The 19,827-nt window shown below is 35.0% G+C and overlaps 1 protein-coding gene across 3 annotated transcripts in view; it reads right to left on the bottom strand.

The window, feature by feature from the left end:
* The window catches only part of LOC150110488 (palmitoyltransferase ZDHHC6), a 191,842-nt gene that overhangs the window by 55,541 nt on the left and 116,474 nt on the right, over positions 1-19,827 (bottom strand). For all 3 annotated transcript variants that reach the window (XM_090394109.1, XM_090394116.1, XM_090394126.1), the window contains one exon: positions 2,708-2,857. In XM_090394109.1, coding sequence (XP_090250235.1) covers positions 2,708-2,857 — 150 coding nt within the window. The remainder of the gene's footprint in view (positions 1-2,707; positions 2,858-19,827) is intronic.

The following is a 19,827-nucleotide window of genomic DNA, read 5'->3' as shown; positions in this document are numbered from 1 at the left end:
TACTGATCTTGTATACACACACAAATTCTCACCAATCCTCATATGATCTACTTTCCCTGACTCTTTGAATTAGATCTCAATCTCAATAAGCAATTTTTCCAGGCTCCTGATACCAATCCATTAAAGTGTAGGCCATCTCTCTTATACAAGTATTTTCTTCTATCAAACGATTCACACATCCAGAAGCTCACATCCGTTTCTTCTACACAGCCTGCACATTGAATCATTTGCTATCATAGCCTTCCTCCCATCCTGGTAGCAAATTAACAATTTTTATTCTCTCACATTTCTTTCTTGCTTCTTTCAACCTTTCATATCCTCTCTCTCTCTCATACTGTATTTGTCACTACTTCAATCATTAGTTCCAATAAGAACTACACTTTCTTTTACTTTTATTTTCTGTTTTTCTATTACATTTGTCACATTTAGTTTTCGCCACAGGTAAGCTAGAAGTAGTGACTGTTGACAAGTGCATATTTCATTATTGAATAGCCATACCATATTACATATTTTTGATTATATTTTAATTGACTTACTTTGTTACTATTATTATTATTAATACCAACTTTAGTGCTCTTTCCTGCCAATTCTTGTTTTGTTCATTTTTTCCTTTCGCATCTGAGTTTAAGTGTTTCTCCACATTTTCCACTTCTCTGGTCAATTTTTTAATAATTTCTTTTAAGTGGGATATCTCCAATGTCAGATTATCCTCAGTTATATTATCAATATCAATGCTGTTGCAATGTTCCTTCTCAGAGGGACAAAGGTTATCCCCATCAGCATGTACGTTAGCTTGTGCTTTAGACACTGCTTTGTTATCATAAGTTTTTGGCACCATTTTTATGACTATTAAAAATGAACAACATTTCTACAAATTATGTTACTAAATACACTAATACAATAAATCCACTAAAAAAACTACAAAAATATACTAAAGATATATGCAAGTTAATCTAAGAAAACACTTAAGAAATAAAAAATCATCAATCTTATATTAGCTTCGTAACAGCACATCTACACATGATATTGATAACTATGAGCAACATATGATGGAAAATTAATTGATTGTGGGTTGAGTTTGGGAAAATTCAAGTGGTTTGGTTTGCATTACAGGCAAAGCAATATATATATCTTAAATTTACTGAATTTCAAAATGTACTAAATGTATATAAGTACTTATATATATATATATATATATCCCACACACACACACACACACACACACACAAGAGACACAAGAACCTATAGCACATCAGTGCCACATGTGAGGTGCAGATAAGGATTGAGAAAGAAGAAATCTACTGCCATTTGTCTTCAAGAGCTTGAGAAATTGTTAAGAGAAATTATAGGTTTTTAAAACTTATATTCCAATCTTTATTTGATTATGTGGCATTGTTTTAGACTGAGAATATTAGTTTGGTAACCTTAATTTTTAAACAATTAATAGGACAGAGACATGATCTAGCTATAGCCTTGAACTGAACATGCCTGATGTTTCTAATGAAGGTTATCAAAATCAAATTCTAATCAATAAAAAAATAGCAATGTTCTTTTAATAATAATATTTTTTTTAAAGGAAAGAAATACTAGAGTTCCACCTGTAGACTATAACATTATTGTTTCAAGATGAAATAAATAAAAGTTGAAAGCAAATTTTTACTTCAAGAGTTTATAATTCTTGAAAACGTGTGGTTCAGAACTCTGCATGATTTGCAATTTCACTGCATTTTGCAAAGAGTCAATTCCATACCTGTCGGTGGACTGCCACTTCACAGATTATCTTTAATGTTTATCCAATCTTTGTGGAAGTTGAAAGTTTTTTTTTTCACTTGGTTATACTATAAATTAAAGATGCCAAGGAATTATATTCTTGATTTCATCCTTTATCCAAGTATAAGCAAGTACTAAGTTAACTGATGTGAAGTCATTATCCTCTATATACAAGTAACCCAGGTGTGAAGTTCTTCACCTGCAAACTTTGTTTGGTTACACTTGGATAAAAGATGAAACCAAGATAATTTCTTGGCAACGTTGATTTAAACCTTTATGGAAAAAAGATGTCCACCATGTCACCTTACTACAATCTGCCATACTATCTCCACAATCTTCATATACAAAAATGTGGTCTCAGCTGAGTTTTTCTATGTAAGGTTTTAATTTTGATGCATGAAAACTGGTCATTGCTCAATATCTGATGAGAGTCAGCTTGTCATTTTGAAGTCTTATTTCATGGAACAAGAATGCGCACACAAAACTGAACATATGACATTTTTATTTTGAGTCTCGACTAAAACCAACATGAATGTGGAAAATATTACATAATCTCACTGGTCATCCATGCATTATGTACAGTACACTTTTGAAATGACTGAGTTTATAGACTGTTTTCAAAAAACAAATATATGAAACTATTTTGGAATTCTGAAAAAACCAAGAGAAAATTTTTCTGTTATTTAACATATTTTGAGAATCTCAACCCACCTTATTTTCACAATCAAAACACTAGCTAACACACAGCAGTATTATGTAATTTATGGACAATCCTACAGAACTGTTAGTATACTTGCCTTGAAAACATTTTTGGAAAGATAAAAGAAATGGGCAGGCTATGGAGTTCATGTTCTTGTTACTCTACATGACTCCATATCTCTTTGTGGAAGGATGATGATGATAATGATAATAATAATAAAGAAGTATTATTACATACTGTTAATGAATATTGGTGACAATCCTTAACCACTGTCCAGGTAAAACCATCTCCTATAGGTTCAAAAAATACTTCTTCAAAATTCCTCCATCGACCAAGGTTATAAGGATAAATAAACACATCTTCTTCTGCTCGTGGGCGACTTAATGCCTGAAATATCAAATCCAATGTCAAGCATACATAACAATACTTAACATACTTTCCAATATTATCACTTTATTAAAAAGATCTTAAGCCCAATGGGAAAAAGGCAAATGTAACCAATTCTAAGAATAAGTTTAAACAAATTTAAATACAGAAAGCATTGCACAATGTTTTCTGCATGTTAAGCAAGCATTCTACCTGCATATGAAAATCTGCCAACAACTACACCATGAATATAATCTCTTTATGTTACAAAAAATATAGAACAAATCCAAGTTATTCTGAGTTTTTAATCTGATGATGCAGAATGTCTACTGTTACTTGTCAAGTATTATATTAACAAATAAATATTAATAAAAGAAAATGCAACATCTTTCGATAATTCTGATTTATGGCATGAGGCATAATTATACTTATTGTTTTTAAGCACTTTTCACAGAAGTCTGTATTAGAATAACTTCATCCATTTGTTTGTACAGTGCCACACTTGATGGAGAAAATGCAAATTGCTACTTGGGATCTTTAAAATACAAGCTACTTCAATTTTGTTTGAAATCAGACAAGTTTTATTACCTCATTTATGAAAATCAGTGTATAATTATACATCAGACCAAATCAATCACTGAGACATTCTGTGTACAATCAGTGCTGGTACAAAACAGATCATTCACACACACACACACTATGACCATAAACCATCATGTGGTATGTCTGTCAATATGGGAGTTTTGTCCATGTCACATTGGAACTAAGGCTTTGATTCTAAGATCATGAGCATCGTGTGAAGAGATCAGAAGTTATCATGATTAGGCTATACTGTTTATAATTATGTTAAGACCATGCATGAGGCAAGTGTATTATGTCTGTCAATTGTGTGTGTTCTCTGTATCAAGTTTGTTTTGAAGAGAAGAAAAATACCACTTTATGTGAAATAGCTAATTCTTCTTTAATAGGAAACCAATCATATATGTTCCATGCTGACTGATTCATGTTCCATGAAGGGAAGTTCTATGATTCAGCCATATCTTGACTACTGCAAATAGATTTGGTCACTTGGGGTTCTTGGAGACCAGGAGGTGGTCGAAAAGATTCAGAGATGAGTGACAGGTCTGTGGAATACCCCTCCCATGAAGATAGGTTGAAGGTTTAAGAGTTACAAAGTTTAGTTGATAGGCGGTAAAGGGGTGGGGGGGGTGTATGATAGAAACTTTAAAGATATTAAAGGGATTTTATAAAATTGGATGCAAGTGAAATTTTTCAACATATGACAAATAGTCAGAGAACTAGGGACCATCCATGGAAGTTGCGTAAGAGTGTGGTTAGTACAGGCGTGCAGACCAGATTTTTTTTTTGCATGGAAAGTGGTAAGCGAGTGGAATGGATTGCCAGAATTGGTTGTGAGTTCCCTGACAGTGAATGGATTCAAGGAGTGTATGACAGTTAATTTGGGGTCTCCCTCGATGGGTCTTCAGACTCCATGGAGATTCAATAAATAATAATAATAATAACTATGATGATTATCTTCAGTCATTTCCATACTTATGTACAAGGATGTGCTGAAAAGTTGTGATAATCACTGTGAAGGAATTGAGGCAGAACCATGTACCCTTACACATTATTTGAAAGCATTTGGAATGGGGCAGGCTCCATGTCAACTGGACCCAAGACTGATGGGATTGGTACTATTTACAGACGAATCCTGATTTTCCAATTACAAAATGATACCAGGCATGCTCTGATCTGGAGAGAACCAGGAACATGTTATTATCCCTCTAATATCCATGAAAAAGACACTTATGGTTTGGGAGGCATCTCACTGGGTGAACACACTAACCTGTATGTGCTTCCTAGTGGAACCACAAGTGCTGCAACTTATAGAGATGAGGACTTGGACTCCTATGTTCATCCATATGTGGGTGCAATAGAGGAGACATTTATCCTATAAGACAATAATTCTCATCCTCACAGAGCAAAGCTCTTGGACTATTCTTCAAGAAGAGATTATTGTATGTATGGACTGACAAGTCAGGTTTCCTAATCTTAATCCAATCAAGCATGTCTGAGATGCAGTAAGGTAGACATGTTGCTGCTCTCAACTCATCAATTTCCTGACATGTACCCCAAGAGGTATTCAGACTATTATGACAGCACATGGTTAACCTTACATTATTATTAAGCTCCTATCAACAATTTTCCTCCAAATTAGTCTATTACTTGTCAGCATTCCGATACTGTCATATCACATTTCATTCTTCTAAGACACTTCTGATTGAATCAATCCACCTAGACCTTGGTCTTTTTCGTGCCATCTTGTCATCAAACACCTGTTTTTGATAAGCATTCCTTACATATTCTATTTAAGTGGCCATACCACCTAAGATTACCTCTGCTCACATTTTTGAATGCTAACAATGTCAAGTTCCTTTCTAATGTCTTCATCATTTTGAATATGATTGTGCCATTGATGCCATATGTTCATTCCACTCATTTTTCTCAGAACTCTCATATCTGTGGTCTCTATCTTTGATCAGGTGCTTTATTTCTAACCCAATTGTCATATATAAACCAACTGGTTTGAACACTGTCTAGTATACTGCTAGTTTGGTGTTTTGACTAATTTCTCTCTTATTCCATATAAATTTATTCAATTAGCTCCCCCCACCATACCAGCTTTGCTTATTCTGTTGTCTATTCCCAGATTTAACTTGCAATCTTCACTAAATACTGTGCCAAAATGCTGAAATACTTTACTTGTTCTATAGGCTCTCCATTTAGAATCTAGTTAATATGTTCAACGTTCCTGCCTATTTGCATAGTTTTAGTCTTTTTATTGCTGATTTTCATACCAAATTTTTTTTAAAGCTTTTATGCAATTTAGTTAAGGAATCTTGCACTGGGTATGTTTAGGAATACGTCATCATCATCTGCATAAAGCAAAGAGCTAACTTCGATATCTCCAATTCTAATATCATGTTTAATGCCACTTTCTTTCATAATGAAATCCATATAGATGAATAAGAGTGGAGTTTATGTGCATTCTTCTTTTACCCGAGTTTACATCAAACCATGTACTTCCTTCAATTTAACTGCTGATTTACAACTTAAATGGAGACTACGTACTGCTCTTTATAATGTTCCAACTGCCCCATATAATTGTGGTGTTTTGAAAAGCTTTCCTCTGGACATCTGTTGTATGCTTTTTCTAGATCTACAAAAAACTTAAATACAGATCCTTATCATATTCCCATGATTTCTCGACTATATGTCATAAAGTGAAAATCTGATCTTGACAACCTCCATTTGGCCTGAACCAAGCATGTTCTCCAAGTTTTTCTTCTGCAATTTTTCTCAACCTCTTTTCAAGTATCTTACCTGGAATACTTAGCAGAGAAATTCCTCTGTCATTCTCACATTCACCTTTATTCCCTCCCCCCTCCCCCATTTTTATAGATGGAAAACCATGAGAACTCTAATCCAATCATCTGGAAATTGACCTCCTTTCTGAACAGGCCCTCTGAATTTTGGAGTGTAGTTAATGCAAAACTTCTATACCTCCATATTTAGGCATTTCTGGTTGAATATTATCTACTCCGCCTGACTTTCCACATTTCAAGCTTTTGGCTTTTTCTACCTCAACCCCCCCCCCCCCCACACACACACAAAAAACACATTGAATGACTTAGGAGAGATTTACAGAAGTAATGGTTACTCTGGTAATAACAACAAGAGTTGTTATTACCAGTTAAGCTCCTAGACACCATTATGAACAGTATGAAACATTCCTTCAATCTAACTGCTGACTTACAACTTGAACAGAGACTGAGGGGTGACCACATTCCTTATTGAAGCACTCAGATGATCTCACATTATGCCCTCTTGTTTTTGACCATTGTCTTCACGTCACCATTAAATATTGATTTAACAGCTGGAAAACTCAAAGTAGTAACACAGTCATCAATTGCATGTTTTATAATTGAATCTCCATACAATATAATATCCTTTTTTTTAAAATGATTTTACCAATCTGATTATCATTACTTAATTCTGTATTTGTTGTTTCTCCTTTTGCTGCTTATGTTTCTCATCCTGTCAGTGCCTCTCTCATCACTTTTCAACTTTTCTAAATTTCTTTGTTGTCTGACTAATAATCTGTTTTAGTCTAGATATTTCAAAGTTATTCATTTTCAATATCCTCATCAGTTTCCAAAATGGTTTTCAATTTCATATTCAGGTCAGCATTCTCTCTGTTACTGCTTTAATGTCTTGTGAGTTTTTCACACCATTTTCCAGTACCACTTTAATATTACAGTCATCATCATCTTCCTCATCTGTCTAAGGTGGAGTGAGATTGCCATGAATAACAACTTTCCAATTCAATCTATCAGCAGCCAAGCTCTTTCCTTTTACTCTTCCATTTTGGAGAATTTGAAGAAATATACCAAATTCAATACATACATGAAAATCAGTAGTAATGTAGTATTAAATAATAATTATTATATGTAAAAAAAAAAAAAAAACAGTTACACATCATAATCTTACAGAAGCATTGAATAAATTGATCATTTCTAACATCACCAATATTACCACGTATACTACACGAATGTGCAAAAGAGCTGGCAGTGCCCATGACTTGGTTATTCAACAAGAGTTGGGCAACAGCAACAGTTCCAGAAGAGTGGAAAGGAAGAAAAATAGTGTCAATATACAAGGGAGAATCCAAATTAATGGAGTCCAACTATATGAGGTGTGGCTATGAAATAACGAGACTAATTGAAAAAATGGTTTATTATTACAATTGTACAACTTAATTGTTATCCACTTCAACATACTCCCCTCCTCTATCTATACACTGTTGCATATGAATCCTCCATTGTTGAAAGCAGTGCTGCAAATCATCAGGTGTTATCTGCTTCAGTAGCGCTGCCGTTTTTCTCCTTGACATCATGGAATGGCTGACAGCGGAGCCGGATTTGCAGGAGAAGATCATCACATATGATGAGACATGGATTTTCCAGTATGATCCAGAAACAAAGAGACAATCGATGCACTGGAAAACTTCCACGTCACCGAGAATGAAAAAAAGCAAGAATGAGCAAGTCAAAACTGAAGGCAATGCTGATCATTTTTTGTTTTGTTTTTTAAATCAATGGCGTGATAATGGTTGAATGGGTCAGACAGTTTTAACCAACATTATTACTTGAGGGTTCTGGCCAAGCTCAGAGAATGAGTGAGGAAGAGTCCCGATCTGTGGAAGAACAACACCTGGATTCTCCATCAGGACAATGCTCCAGCCCACAGTGCACTGTCTGTAAAGCAGTATCTGGCTGATAATAAGATCCCAGTGTTGGACCATCCACCTTACATGCTGGACTTAGCTCCATGCAACTTTTACCTTTTTCCAAAGTTGAAATCCACATTGAAGGGTATCCATTTTCAGTCAGTGAATGAGGTAAAGGAAAAAACGGCAGCACTACTGAAGCAGATAACACCTGATGACTTGCAGCACTGCTTCCAACAATGGAAAATTCATATGCAATGATGTAGAGATAGAGGGGGGGGAAGAGTATGTTGAAGGGGATAACAATTAAGTTGTACAACTGTAATAATAAACCACATTTTTTCAACCAGTCTCATTATTTAATAGCCACACACCTCGTAGACCAACGTTTGTTTTGGTAAAGGTGTTAAACAGGCTGATCTAGAGGGAAAAAATAAATGCTTTAGTAACTTGGTCACTTTTACAATAGGATGACTGGTGTATAGGACACAGAAGATACTTATACAATAATTTTCCTGGATTTGTAAAAGGCTAATAGAGTACTACATGATAAACTACTGTTGTTACTGCACAGAATGCTGATGGATAGTCAGTTAGTAGCTTCTTTACAGTGGTGGTTGAGAATGATTAGGTGCCAATGAATTTTGTATTAGGGTGCAGTGTCCCAAAAAAAGGAATGTGACGAGTGGGTGCTACAAGGTGCTCTTCTAGGACCACTGTTGTGGTATTTACATATCACTGATATAGTTCAAGGTTTGAGAAGAGATATTCAACTGATTACTGGTAATGCTAAATTAGGAAGAGCAAGAATAATGTCAAGAAGTCTTCTTGACATGATACTGCTACAAGAGGATTTGAATAGGTTTGTATTCTGGGCTGAAGAATGGGCATTTAGCTAAGTGTACAGTTATGCATTTTTGTCTAAGAAGATAGAATGAAATTTATCATATTGGGGGAACTTTGCTTTAGGAGGTGGAGTAGGAGGAACAAGGGATCTGTGATTCTTGCAGATAGAGAGCAGAAGTTCACCACAAAGTTGTAAAGGTTACTCAGAAAATTGCTATTATGCGAACAATCCTGTCAAGTATATAGAAGAGGTGATAATTTCACTGTCAAGTACCTAATCAGTCCACATTTGGATTTCTGTGTGAGATCTGCTCATCTGCTTATACTAGCAATAAGAAACTGGTGGCGAGAGTGTGCAGAGGTGAATAACTCTGAGAGGTCATCCCTATAAACTTATAAAGATCATAGGAGTAAGGAAGTGAAAAAGAGATTGTTTTATTATTTTTTATTTTATTTTATTTTGCATGGCAATTGATGAATGAGTGGAATGCATTGACAGCGGGGTTGGTGAGTGTCCCAGTGCTGAATGTCTTCAAGGCAAGGTATGATAATTAATGTGGTCTGTGAGGATTTGACTTGACATGATAAATCTCGGACTCTATGGAAACTTGGAAATAATACTATATCTTTATTATAGTATTTCCTTAAGTCAATTACCAGTTATATCTTTATTATAATTGTTAATTTATTTTTAATGAGATTTTAAAATTTCTTTAAGAAATAAAGATGTTACCTTTCAATTTTAAAGATTATTATTATTATTATTAAGTGAGATCTCCAGGGAGTCAGGGATTCATCAAAGGAGGTCACATACTACACACACCAGCTATCGTACTTTTCTTGAATTCATTCACACTACTTGCACACACAACATGGCTTCATTCCAATCATGCATGAGAAAAAAATTTAGCCCTGAGAATGAATGCCACTCACTTCTTAGTGGCATTCATTCTCAGCTTGCAAGGATGCCCTCTTGTTCTTTCTCCATCCTCCATAAAATGAAAAATTCCATCAACTGAAATGCTGTATGCCCTTTCAGAAGTTTGTAAGTTTCAATCATATCACCCCACTTTCTCCTCTTTGCTAGCTTCTGCAGTCTACAAATTCTCAATCTGTCTTCATAATCAGAGGAGAATTTGTAACATTCTCCTTTGCACTCTCTCCACTGTATCAAAATTACAACAGAAACTAGGAGACCAGACCTGCACAAGATAATCGAAGTGAGGTCATATCAAGGCCTTGTAAAGAGGCAAAATGACATTCTTATCTTTACATGTGAAAATTCATTTCAGCATTGTAATTATCTTTTGAGTTGTATTTGCAATATTTGCTACAAAGCCCTGAACTTCAACTGCCTATCTACTAACACTCCAAGATCCCTAGTCAGATCAGTTTCTTCTAGCATAATCCCACCAATATAATACGGCACTGGATATCTAATCATGCCAAAGGGCACGACTCTGAAGTTACTGACATTGAACTGACATTCATTTTCCCATGTCGACAATTCCAACCTATTCAAATCATTCTGCAAGTACTGCACATCAGCAGCATTCCTGATTACTCTACCTATCTTTGCATCATAAACAAATAGCTGTATGTTGCCTGTCAAATCCCTCCCAATATCATTAATGTACAGACTGAATAACAGTGGACCAAGGACTGATCCCCATGGTACACCATTAGTTATTCAGCTTAAATCTTGCAGACTCATAGCATCTTATACCACTTTTTGATATGTCAGCCACCCTATTATCCATGCTAATATTTTATAATTCAAACCCATATTCTCTAATTTATGCAATAGTATTATAGAATATGAGCAAGTTGCTAAAACATGGCCTTTCCTTAGTAAATCCACACTGTTCATTGCAAAGTAGTGATTCTCTGTCAACCCATTTCTGAATGCAAGCCCTAACCAAATTTGTCAAAAATCCCAGAGACACTGATTGGTCGATAGTTGGATATATCAGTCTTTGCACAACCCTTGTGCAATGGTATTACCATATATTTCTGCACAATCTTCCTTGTTCTGAGACTCCAGTTCAACTGAACACTCTTTTAGCACCCGTGCTGATATCCAATCAGTCTCTATTGCTAAATTCTTATTCAGTTTGTGCGACAGCTCTAAAACCTCCTCTTCATACACCTGAGTTTCTTCATTCAGTGAAGAGGTAGCAGTGAACTCAATGTTGCATACACCAGGTTGATAGCATCTGTCACCCTCAACACCATCTGCATTCAGTAGAGTTATTCTTTCATATTCATTCCTTATTTTACTTGTAGCATATCGATAGAATTCTTGTGGGTTGTCTTTAGCTTGCAGAGCTAGTTTCTTTTCATAATCATACTTAACTTTCTGTACAACAGGTATCACTATTCTAGCTTGCTGCTTATAATATACATAATAGACATCATCCTTATACCGTGTGCAAAAGGATGACATCTGTGTGCATAAGGATAATGGACATCAACCTTATGCACACTGTATTCCTTCCATATCATCCATTTCTTATGAGTCTCTTACTTAATAAGATTACACATCCATTTTACTCTTGCCCTATTTATTCTTCAAACTCTCGGGACACATTCTGATACTACATCATTTAAGTATTTTTTAAATGCTTCCCATGCACTGTCAATATTCTTCCCATCCAGCAACTGATACCATTCCACTGAACTCAGTACACTCCTTAGTTGGTCATAATTTCCTGCTTTGTAGTTCAGCATGTAACCTTTTCTGAATGGAACATTCATAAACTTAGTCATTTCACAAGTGAGTACCACATGATCACTGTCACCACCAGAGGCAGAACAGTTACATCTTGACTGAAACACCCTCTGACACTATAATCATATCAAATCTAACACTGTTTGATGTCTAGTTCCTTCTGTCACATGCTGCTTGAGAATGTTGGCTTGTAACAGCTCAATACATTTAGTTTCATTCTTCTCATTAGATTTTAGTACTACGCAATCAATACTTGGATAATTAAAGTCTCCCATTATGATTACTCTTTTAGTGCCCATTGTCTCTATTTGGTGATGCACTTCATCAATAGCAACCAATCCACCAAGCAACATCCCACTATGTAATTAATCTTGTTAGATTCCACTTCACACCAGATGGCTTCAAATTCACTGCCACATGAAATGCTGTTACTAGTACTACAATCATAGTTCTCAACACTAACTGGATTGAAGTCTCCAATATCAATTGTCAACACACATCCCTCCTCTCCTGTCCTGTCTATCCTTCCTAAATTGATTATTGAATGAGATAATTATTTAAATTATCTAATTTGTATGTTATGGAAATGACTTCAATTGGGATTTATTGATCAAGTATTTTTTAGAACAACTATGTTTTACCAACTGAGGCTGTTGGCATCTTCAGGGTACATAACTGATATAAGGCAACTGTTGTGGCTTCTTTAATAATTCGGGAGCGGAAATCCTCCTCTATGTAAGGAATGGAGCTTTTATCCCACTCTATGGTATGGTTAGTTCTTGAGAAATGAAAGGATTAAACCGATTTTTCTTCTCTATTGTTATTAACATCTCCAATGTGCTCCCTTTATCTAATCTCAAGGCTTCATGAAGTCTGGCCGATGTAATTTAAACCGCACGAGCAGGGTATGTTGTAAACTCCAGCATATTTGAAGAAAGGATGGCTATCTTTTGGGGATCTTAAGAGTTGCCTAATCGTTTCTGTAGGTTTAAAAGTCACTCTTATTCTATAGGATTTGAGGAGTCTTGCCACTGTATTAGAAACTGTCCCCACATATGGAATGGCGATTGTAGAAATATACTGTGTGTCATCTCGTCTTTGTGTGTGTGGGGGGGGGGGGGGGTCAGAGAAAAGTATCTTGTGGACGAGTCTCTGAGGGTAGCCATTCATGGTGAGGTTGTTAGATATTGGTGATAATTCATCTTGGAGATCATGTTGATCTGTTGTAATGCGGAAAGCTCGTTTTTATAGAATGTGTACAATGCTAAGTTTCTGAGAAATGTGGTGGGAGGAGCTAAAGTGCAAATAACGTCCTGTATTTGTGGGTTTTCGGTAAACTAAGAGGCTGAGACGACCATTCATTTGCTTCTTAATTAGAGTGTCCAGAAATGATAATTGGTTATCTTTTTCAAGATCTAGAGTGAATTTGATTGTATGGTGTAATGAGTTGATCTTGTTTAGAAAATGAAACAGGTCCCTTTTTGTGTGGTTCCAAACAATGAAAATATTGTCTACGTATCTCTACCATACTGTGGGTTTAGGGTCTACTTGAGATAAAATTTTACTTTCAAGATCCTCCATAAAAAGATCAGCACAAGATGGTGAGAGAGGGCTATCCATTGCAAGGCCAGTTAATTGCTGATATATGGTTTTATTCCATAAGAAAAAGTTTGATGTTAAACAATGACCGAACAGGGAAGTGATATCTTGCAAAAACAAACTTCCTAAAATGTTGATAACTTCTTCTACAGCAGTGGTCGCCAAAGTGGTTGATATAACATTGTTAGGGGTCGATTCGGGCTCAGGGATCGATTGGGGGTCGACAGAAAAATATAAGACATCATTGTACAGGTAATATTTAATTCGGTTAACTTGGATTACCTCCATCCTGATTGACAACACAATTAAGAGTGAATCATGGAAGCAGTGAAATGAATAGGACCTGTAAGATGGAGCAAGGTCATGAAAATAGTTACAGAGGCCAATCATGTAGGCCAAAATGACGTATTTACCAATAAACAGATGTCGGTGGTTCCTGCCCGGTGGCGCAGCGGGAGCGAGATTCCAACATGTGCGTGGTTGCTTATTTACTTATACTTACACGTATTCGATCCCAGTCTCATTTTTGCGCATCGACATACAAGTGAGCGTTAATGTTCTAAAATTCATTAATATACATATTATAATTCAATCGTTATTCATTCACGAACTAAATTTTAATATGTTGAAGAGTTGAGCAGGGCTGGTAGTTTTGTACATCCTATATATACCTATAGGAAGATTGTATTATTGTTATTTTGTTATCTAAATTAAATTTTATATTTTATATATTATTTATCTCTCCTATCAAATATGCAATGTTAAGAAGGATGTCAAAAACAAAAACGTATCCCTTTGACGTTAAGCCAATATAATAATACAGTATATACTATGTTATACATACAAGAAACACTGTAACTATAAAATAAACAATCTAAAAACTCACATAAGCGTCTTTTTTGCTAGTCCTATTATAATTACGTAATAGTAAAATAGAGGGGGTCGATAAAAAGTCAAGAAACTCTTGAAGGGGTTGACGGTCAAAGAAGTTTGGCGACCCCTGTTCTACAGGAATGTTAGTGAGTAGAGATGTAACATCCATGCTTGCGAGTAGGTCCGTATTGGAGATGGAGATGTTGTTCAATTTCTCTACGAAATGTTGCAAATTTCGTATGTAAGCATCCAAATTATGGATGTGTTGTTTGAGGAGGTTTGCAAGGTGTTTTGATAACAGATACGTGGGCGAGTTGATACTGTCCACAATAGGGCATAATGGTATTCCATTTTTGTGTACTTTTGGAGCGCATTTATAGTCTTGGTGTTAGTGGATGCATAGACTTCAGTCTTTGTTTTAAATCTGTAGGCCAGTTCGCCATGCGACGCAATAAATTGTTGGTATCATTGTGATTCTTTAATGTTGGATCTGTGACTAGGACCCGGTAAGCAGACATATCTGATAGTAAGTTTCTAATTTTTTCTTCATAATCCCTGGTGTTTAAAATCACCGTGCAGTTGCCCTTATCTGCTTTTAATATAATGATATCTTTCTTTTTCTTTAAACTATACATTGTTCTTTTTTTCCAGAGGGGTGATGTTTGTGTTAAGAGTTCTTGAAGATGAGAGGATAATACTACTTTTTAATATAAGATCATTAGCTGTGGGTTCCGGTAACAACGAGACTGCCTTTTCTATATTACAAATGATATCCACTTTAAGAATATGATCAGGTGTTATTGCAAAGTTAAAACCTTTCTTGAGTGTATAGGGATCTCTGGTTTTGTTAATACGTGATCTGATAGATTAAAAATACCTTTGCCTGGCAGAGAAGGTTTAGATTTAAAACATTTTGCATAAAAATCGTTGAATTTTTTGATTTGGTTCCGTTTGCTTGTTATAAAGGCTTTCTCATGGCTAATATTGATCATTCTGTCTAGAAGTGACCATATATCTTGACCATATAACTCGCCCACCTATCAGTTATCAAAACACCTTGCAAGCCTCCTCAAACAAAACATCCATAATTCGGAGGCTTACATACGAAATTCGCAACATTTCGTAGAGAAATTGAACAACATCTCCATCTCCAATATGGACCTACTTGCAAACCTGGATGTTACATCTCTATTCACTAACATTCCTGTAGAAGAAGTTATCAACATTTTAGGAAGTTTGTTTCTGCAAGATATCACTTCCCCGTTCCGTCATTGTTTAACATCAAACTTTTTCTTATGGAATAAAACCATATATCAGCAAATTGACTGGCCTTGCAATGGGTAGCCCTCTCTCACCATCTTGTGCTGATCTTTTTTATGGAGGATCTTGAAAGTAAAATTTTATCTCAAGTAGACCCTAAACCCACAGTATGGTGGAGATATGTAGACAATATTTTCATTGTTTGGAACCATACAAAAAAGGACCTGTTTGATTTTCTAAACAAGATCAACTCATTACACCATACAATCAAATTCACTCTAGATCTTGAAAAAGATAACCAATTATCATTTCTGGACATCCTAATTAAGAAGCAAATGAATGGTCGTCTCAGCCTCTTAGTTTACCGAAAACCCACAAATACAGGACGTTATTTGCACTTTAGCTCCTCCCACCACATTTCTCAGAAACTTAGCATTGTACATGTGCTAAAAAAGCGAGCTTTCTGCATTACAACAGATCAACAAGATCTCCAAGATGAATTATCACTAATATTTAACAACCTTACTATGAATGAATGGCTACCCTCGGAGACTCGTCCTAAAGATACTCTTCTCTACCCCCCACCACAAAGACAACGAGACGACAAACAGTATATTTCTACAATCGTCATTCCATACGTGGGGACAGTTTCTAATAAGGTGGCAAGACTCCTCAAACCCCATAGAATAAGAGTGACTTTTAAACGACAGAAACGATTAGGCAACTCTTAAGATCCCCAAAAGATAGCCATCCTTTCTTCAAATATGCTGGAGTTTACAACATACCCTGCTCGTGCGGTTTAAATTACATTGGCCAGACTTCAAGAAGCCTTGAGATTAGACAAAGGGAGCATATTGGTGATGTTAGTCACCAATGTACTCCCTTTGTCTAATCTCAAGGTAATGGGGATGAAAGATAAACTACGTTTATCTTTCATCCCCATTAATCTGCTCACGACAAACTACGACTACACTCTGGTTCGACATGCGACATCCAGGTTAGTTTAGGTTAGTTAAGGTTAGGTTATAATGATTTCTGATTTCATTGAGTGCAAAAGAAATACTTTCCTTACTTTTTTCATTATAAACTAACCTAACCTAAGTTGTTATAATTTCTATTGAGAATGAATACTTATATATAAAACCTATAGACATGTTTTTATTACAGTTACCAGACTCCTCTAGGAATTATTCACTTTAACTGGTAATTATTAATAATAACCGGATTTATCACTTTAACTGTAACATATATTCTGTTTTATTTATATATTAACGAATAAACATTTTTGAAAATTTTTATTACAAAAAATTCCTTATTAATGAATTTCAGTGATTACAATGTTCTACTACTGTTAAATAAAATTTATTTTTATGTATGCATATAAACTGTTTTGTACTTTTAACAAAGTAAAATTTTTTGCAAAAATTTTTCATGGAAACTTATTTTATGGGGCGTTGAAAAAAGTTTTGCACAAGGGTGCCTCCTACCCAAGCCACAGGATTTAAACATACCAAACCAACTTTTACAATCCATTCAAGAAATAAAACAGCAGTTAAATTAGAACACATCTTAGAATGGAAAGATATATCAAGAGGAGTATGACAAGGATGTACCCTCTCACCTCTGCTTTTCAATATATATATAAATAAAATTATAACAATCTGGAAACAGTATAACCCATCTGGTATACAAATGAAGACAGATACACTACTATTTGCAGATGATCAAATAGTATTAGCTACATCAGAAGATGATTTACAAAGATCATTAAAATCATTAAATGATATCTCAACAAAATAATATATGACAATATCTAAAGAAAAAACAAAATTAATGGCATTCAAAGGAGAAAAGTCAATAAGAAGTAAAATAGTGATAGATAATAAAATATTAGAACAATTTCAGATACTTGGGATGTGATCTATCATACGAAGAAGAAAAAGACATAGACACTAAAATATCAAACTTTGTCAAAATAAATGGCATAATAAATAATATATTTAAGCCATTCCTAGTACAAAAACACACTAGAATCAGACTATATAATGTCTTGTCAAAACCAACTCTACTATACGGAAGTGAAACATGGACCATAAAAAGGAAAGATGAAAAACAAATTCAAACAGCAGAAATTAAGTTCTTTAGAACTGGATATACCAAGCTGGATTAACAGCTGGATATACCAAGTGGGACCACAAAAAAAATGAAGAAATCTTACAATCCCTGAAAATAAAACCAGTTAATTACTATATAAGACAGTATAAACAAAAATGGCTAGAACATTTAAATCGAATGGACAACAGTAGACTACCAAAAATATTATACAGATACAAAATAAGTAGAAAAAAGAAGAATTGGAAAACCAAGAAAGAGATGGCATGAGACCGGAATAGGCAACTTGGCCTAAATTCCATGTTAGGAAGAAGAAAATATTAATACCACCACCACACCTAACAATTCTCATGGAATCAATATTCCAACTGGAGGAGCTACTTAAAATGGATACACAACCATCAAAGATTGCAATGCTTGTATATCTGCTATAAGTAGCACCAGGAGTAGTGGAGGGATGTGTCAGCATTTTGGCCATTTGGCCAAAGAAGGAACACAACCATTATCATCAATATATCTTAACTAGATGGTAAGTTTAAGGATAGCTGTGTCAAAATAATTTTTTTTCTTTTTAAATGCTTCATGTGTTAATTGACTGGGAATGAGGAGAAGAAACCCCTAACAATGGTCTAGAAACGTCAAGTTATTATTTTATTAATAATCAGTAAAATAATCTTTTCAACACGTGTGTTTTGTGTCCCTAAATTCATAAATATGAATGATCTATTTCTTTGTTTATTTTGTTGTTCTAAATTAAGTAACCAGCAAAGATAAAAATGTAGGCAGATATGATGTTGGGAAGAGGAAACAAATAATCCTCCCTGGCTCACAATGGATATAACTGATTCCCTCTACCCTTTCACAAACTATCCACAAAACTTGCCCAATCGCTAAAACCCTCCCTAAACCTAAATCTGGTTAAGATATACTAATAAAGTTCTCTAATTTGCTGAATGGTGCAAAGGCAAACACAACCTCAACATTTACTATAGAAAAATAACATCTGACTCTCCTGGGCACTTTAATGAAACATCTTGCTAATGGTATTCTCTCTTTCTTTCTTTCACAGTATATAAAAAAAATAAATTCATACAATCAGATATATTCATAAACATTGCTATTCCCATCACCTCCAAACAATTTGGAATTATAAAAATGCCAGCTAAAAGAGACATTAGTTACTGTTCTGAGGAGACATTCCTGACAGCTGTAGAAAGTTTTTCAAAAGGTTATAAATTATATTACACTTGCCAAGAAATTATATTCTTAGCAAGCATCATCATCTTCTTCTCCAGACTGTCATAGCTTTGAGGGAACAATCTGGCTTTATTCTGTCTATCACTGATTTATTGGTTTGCTTTGCAGTCCATGGTATTCTTAGTAAGCATCTCCAAACCCATAATTCAAATGCATCAATCTTCCTTCTTTCACTCTTTTTAAAGGTCCAACTTTCACATCCATACAGTACCACAGAGAATACCATTGCTTTCACAATTCTGATTTTTGTTGCAAGGCTAATATCTTTATCTTTAAATAATAATCTACTTCTAATTCTTCAGTACAATAACCATCTTTATCAATTTGGAATCCTAGGAGCACAAAATTGTTAACTACTTCCATTTTCTCTCCATCTAGTTCAAAATCATTAAGTTCACATGTTGCCACTTTTGTCTTTTTGAGGTTAAGTTTAAGGCCACATTTAGCATTTTCTAGCAAGGTAGCATCATCTGGATACCTCAAATTATTAATATTTCTTCCACCAATTAATTCCAACTGAAGACTCCTCCAGCCCTGCCATTTTTAAAATGTATTTGCTGTACAACTTAAACAGGTACGGAGATAAAATAGATCCTTGTCACACTCCTTTACCTATTGTGAAATACTCAGATTCTCCAAGATCTGTTCGGACAGTAGCTTCTTGTTCATAATAAAGATTCCTCAGAAGGATAATGAAATGCTCTGGTACTCCCATTGTTCTTAACACATTCCACAGTTTCACATGATCTTACAGAGTCAAAAGCCTTGCTATAGTCAAGGAAACAAAGGTAAACATTCTTTTGATATTCCTGTCTTTTTCTATTATCCATCTCATGTTGGCGATCTGATCTCTTGTTTCTCTGCCTTTTCGAAACCCTGCCAGTTCATCTGGCATTTCTCTCTTCATGAATGGTTCCAGTCTTTTCTGAATGATCTTAAGTAAGACTTTACTGGCATGAGAAATCAGTGCTATAGTTCTGTAATTTTTGCACTCTCTCTTGCATCGCCTTTCTTCAATAA

The sequence above is a fragment of the Typopeltis vanoorti genome, chromosome 1, assembly GCF_054136105.1.
Source record: "Typopeltis vanoorti isolate ZY-2024b chromosome 1, IOZ_Tvanoo_1.0, whole genome shotgun sequence".
NCBI classification, from domain to species: domain Eukaryota; kingdom Metazoa; phylum Arthropoda; class Arachnida; order Uropygi; family Thelyphonidae; genus Typopeltis; species Typopeltis vanoorti.
Note: the sequence above shows the minus strand (reverse complement) of the source record. Positions and strands in the feature narration are given on the sequence as shown.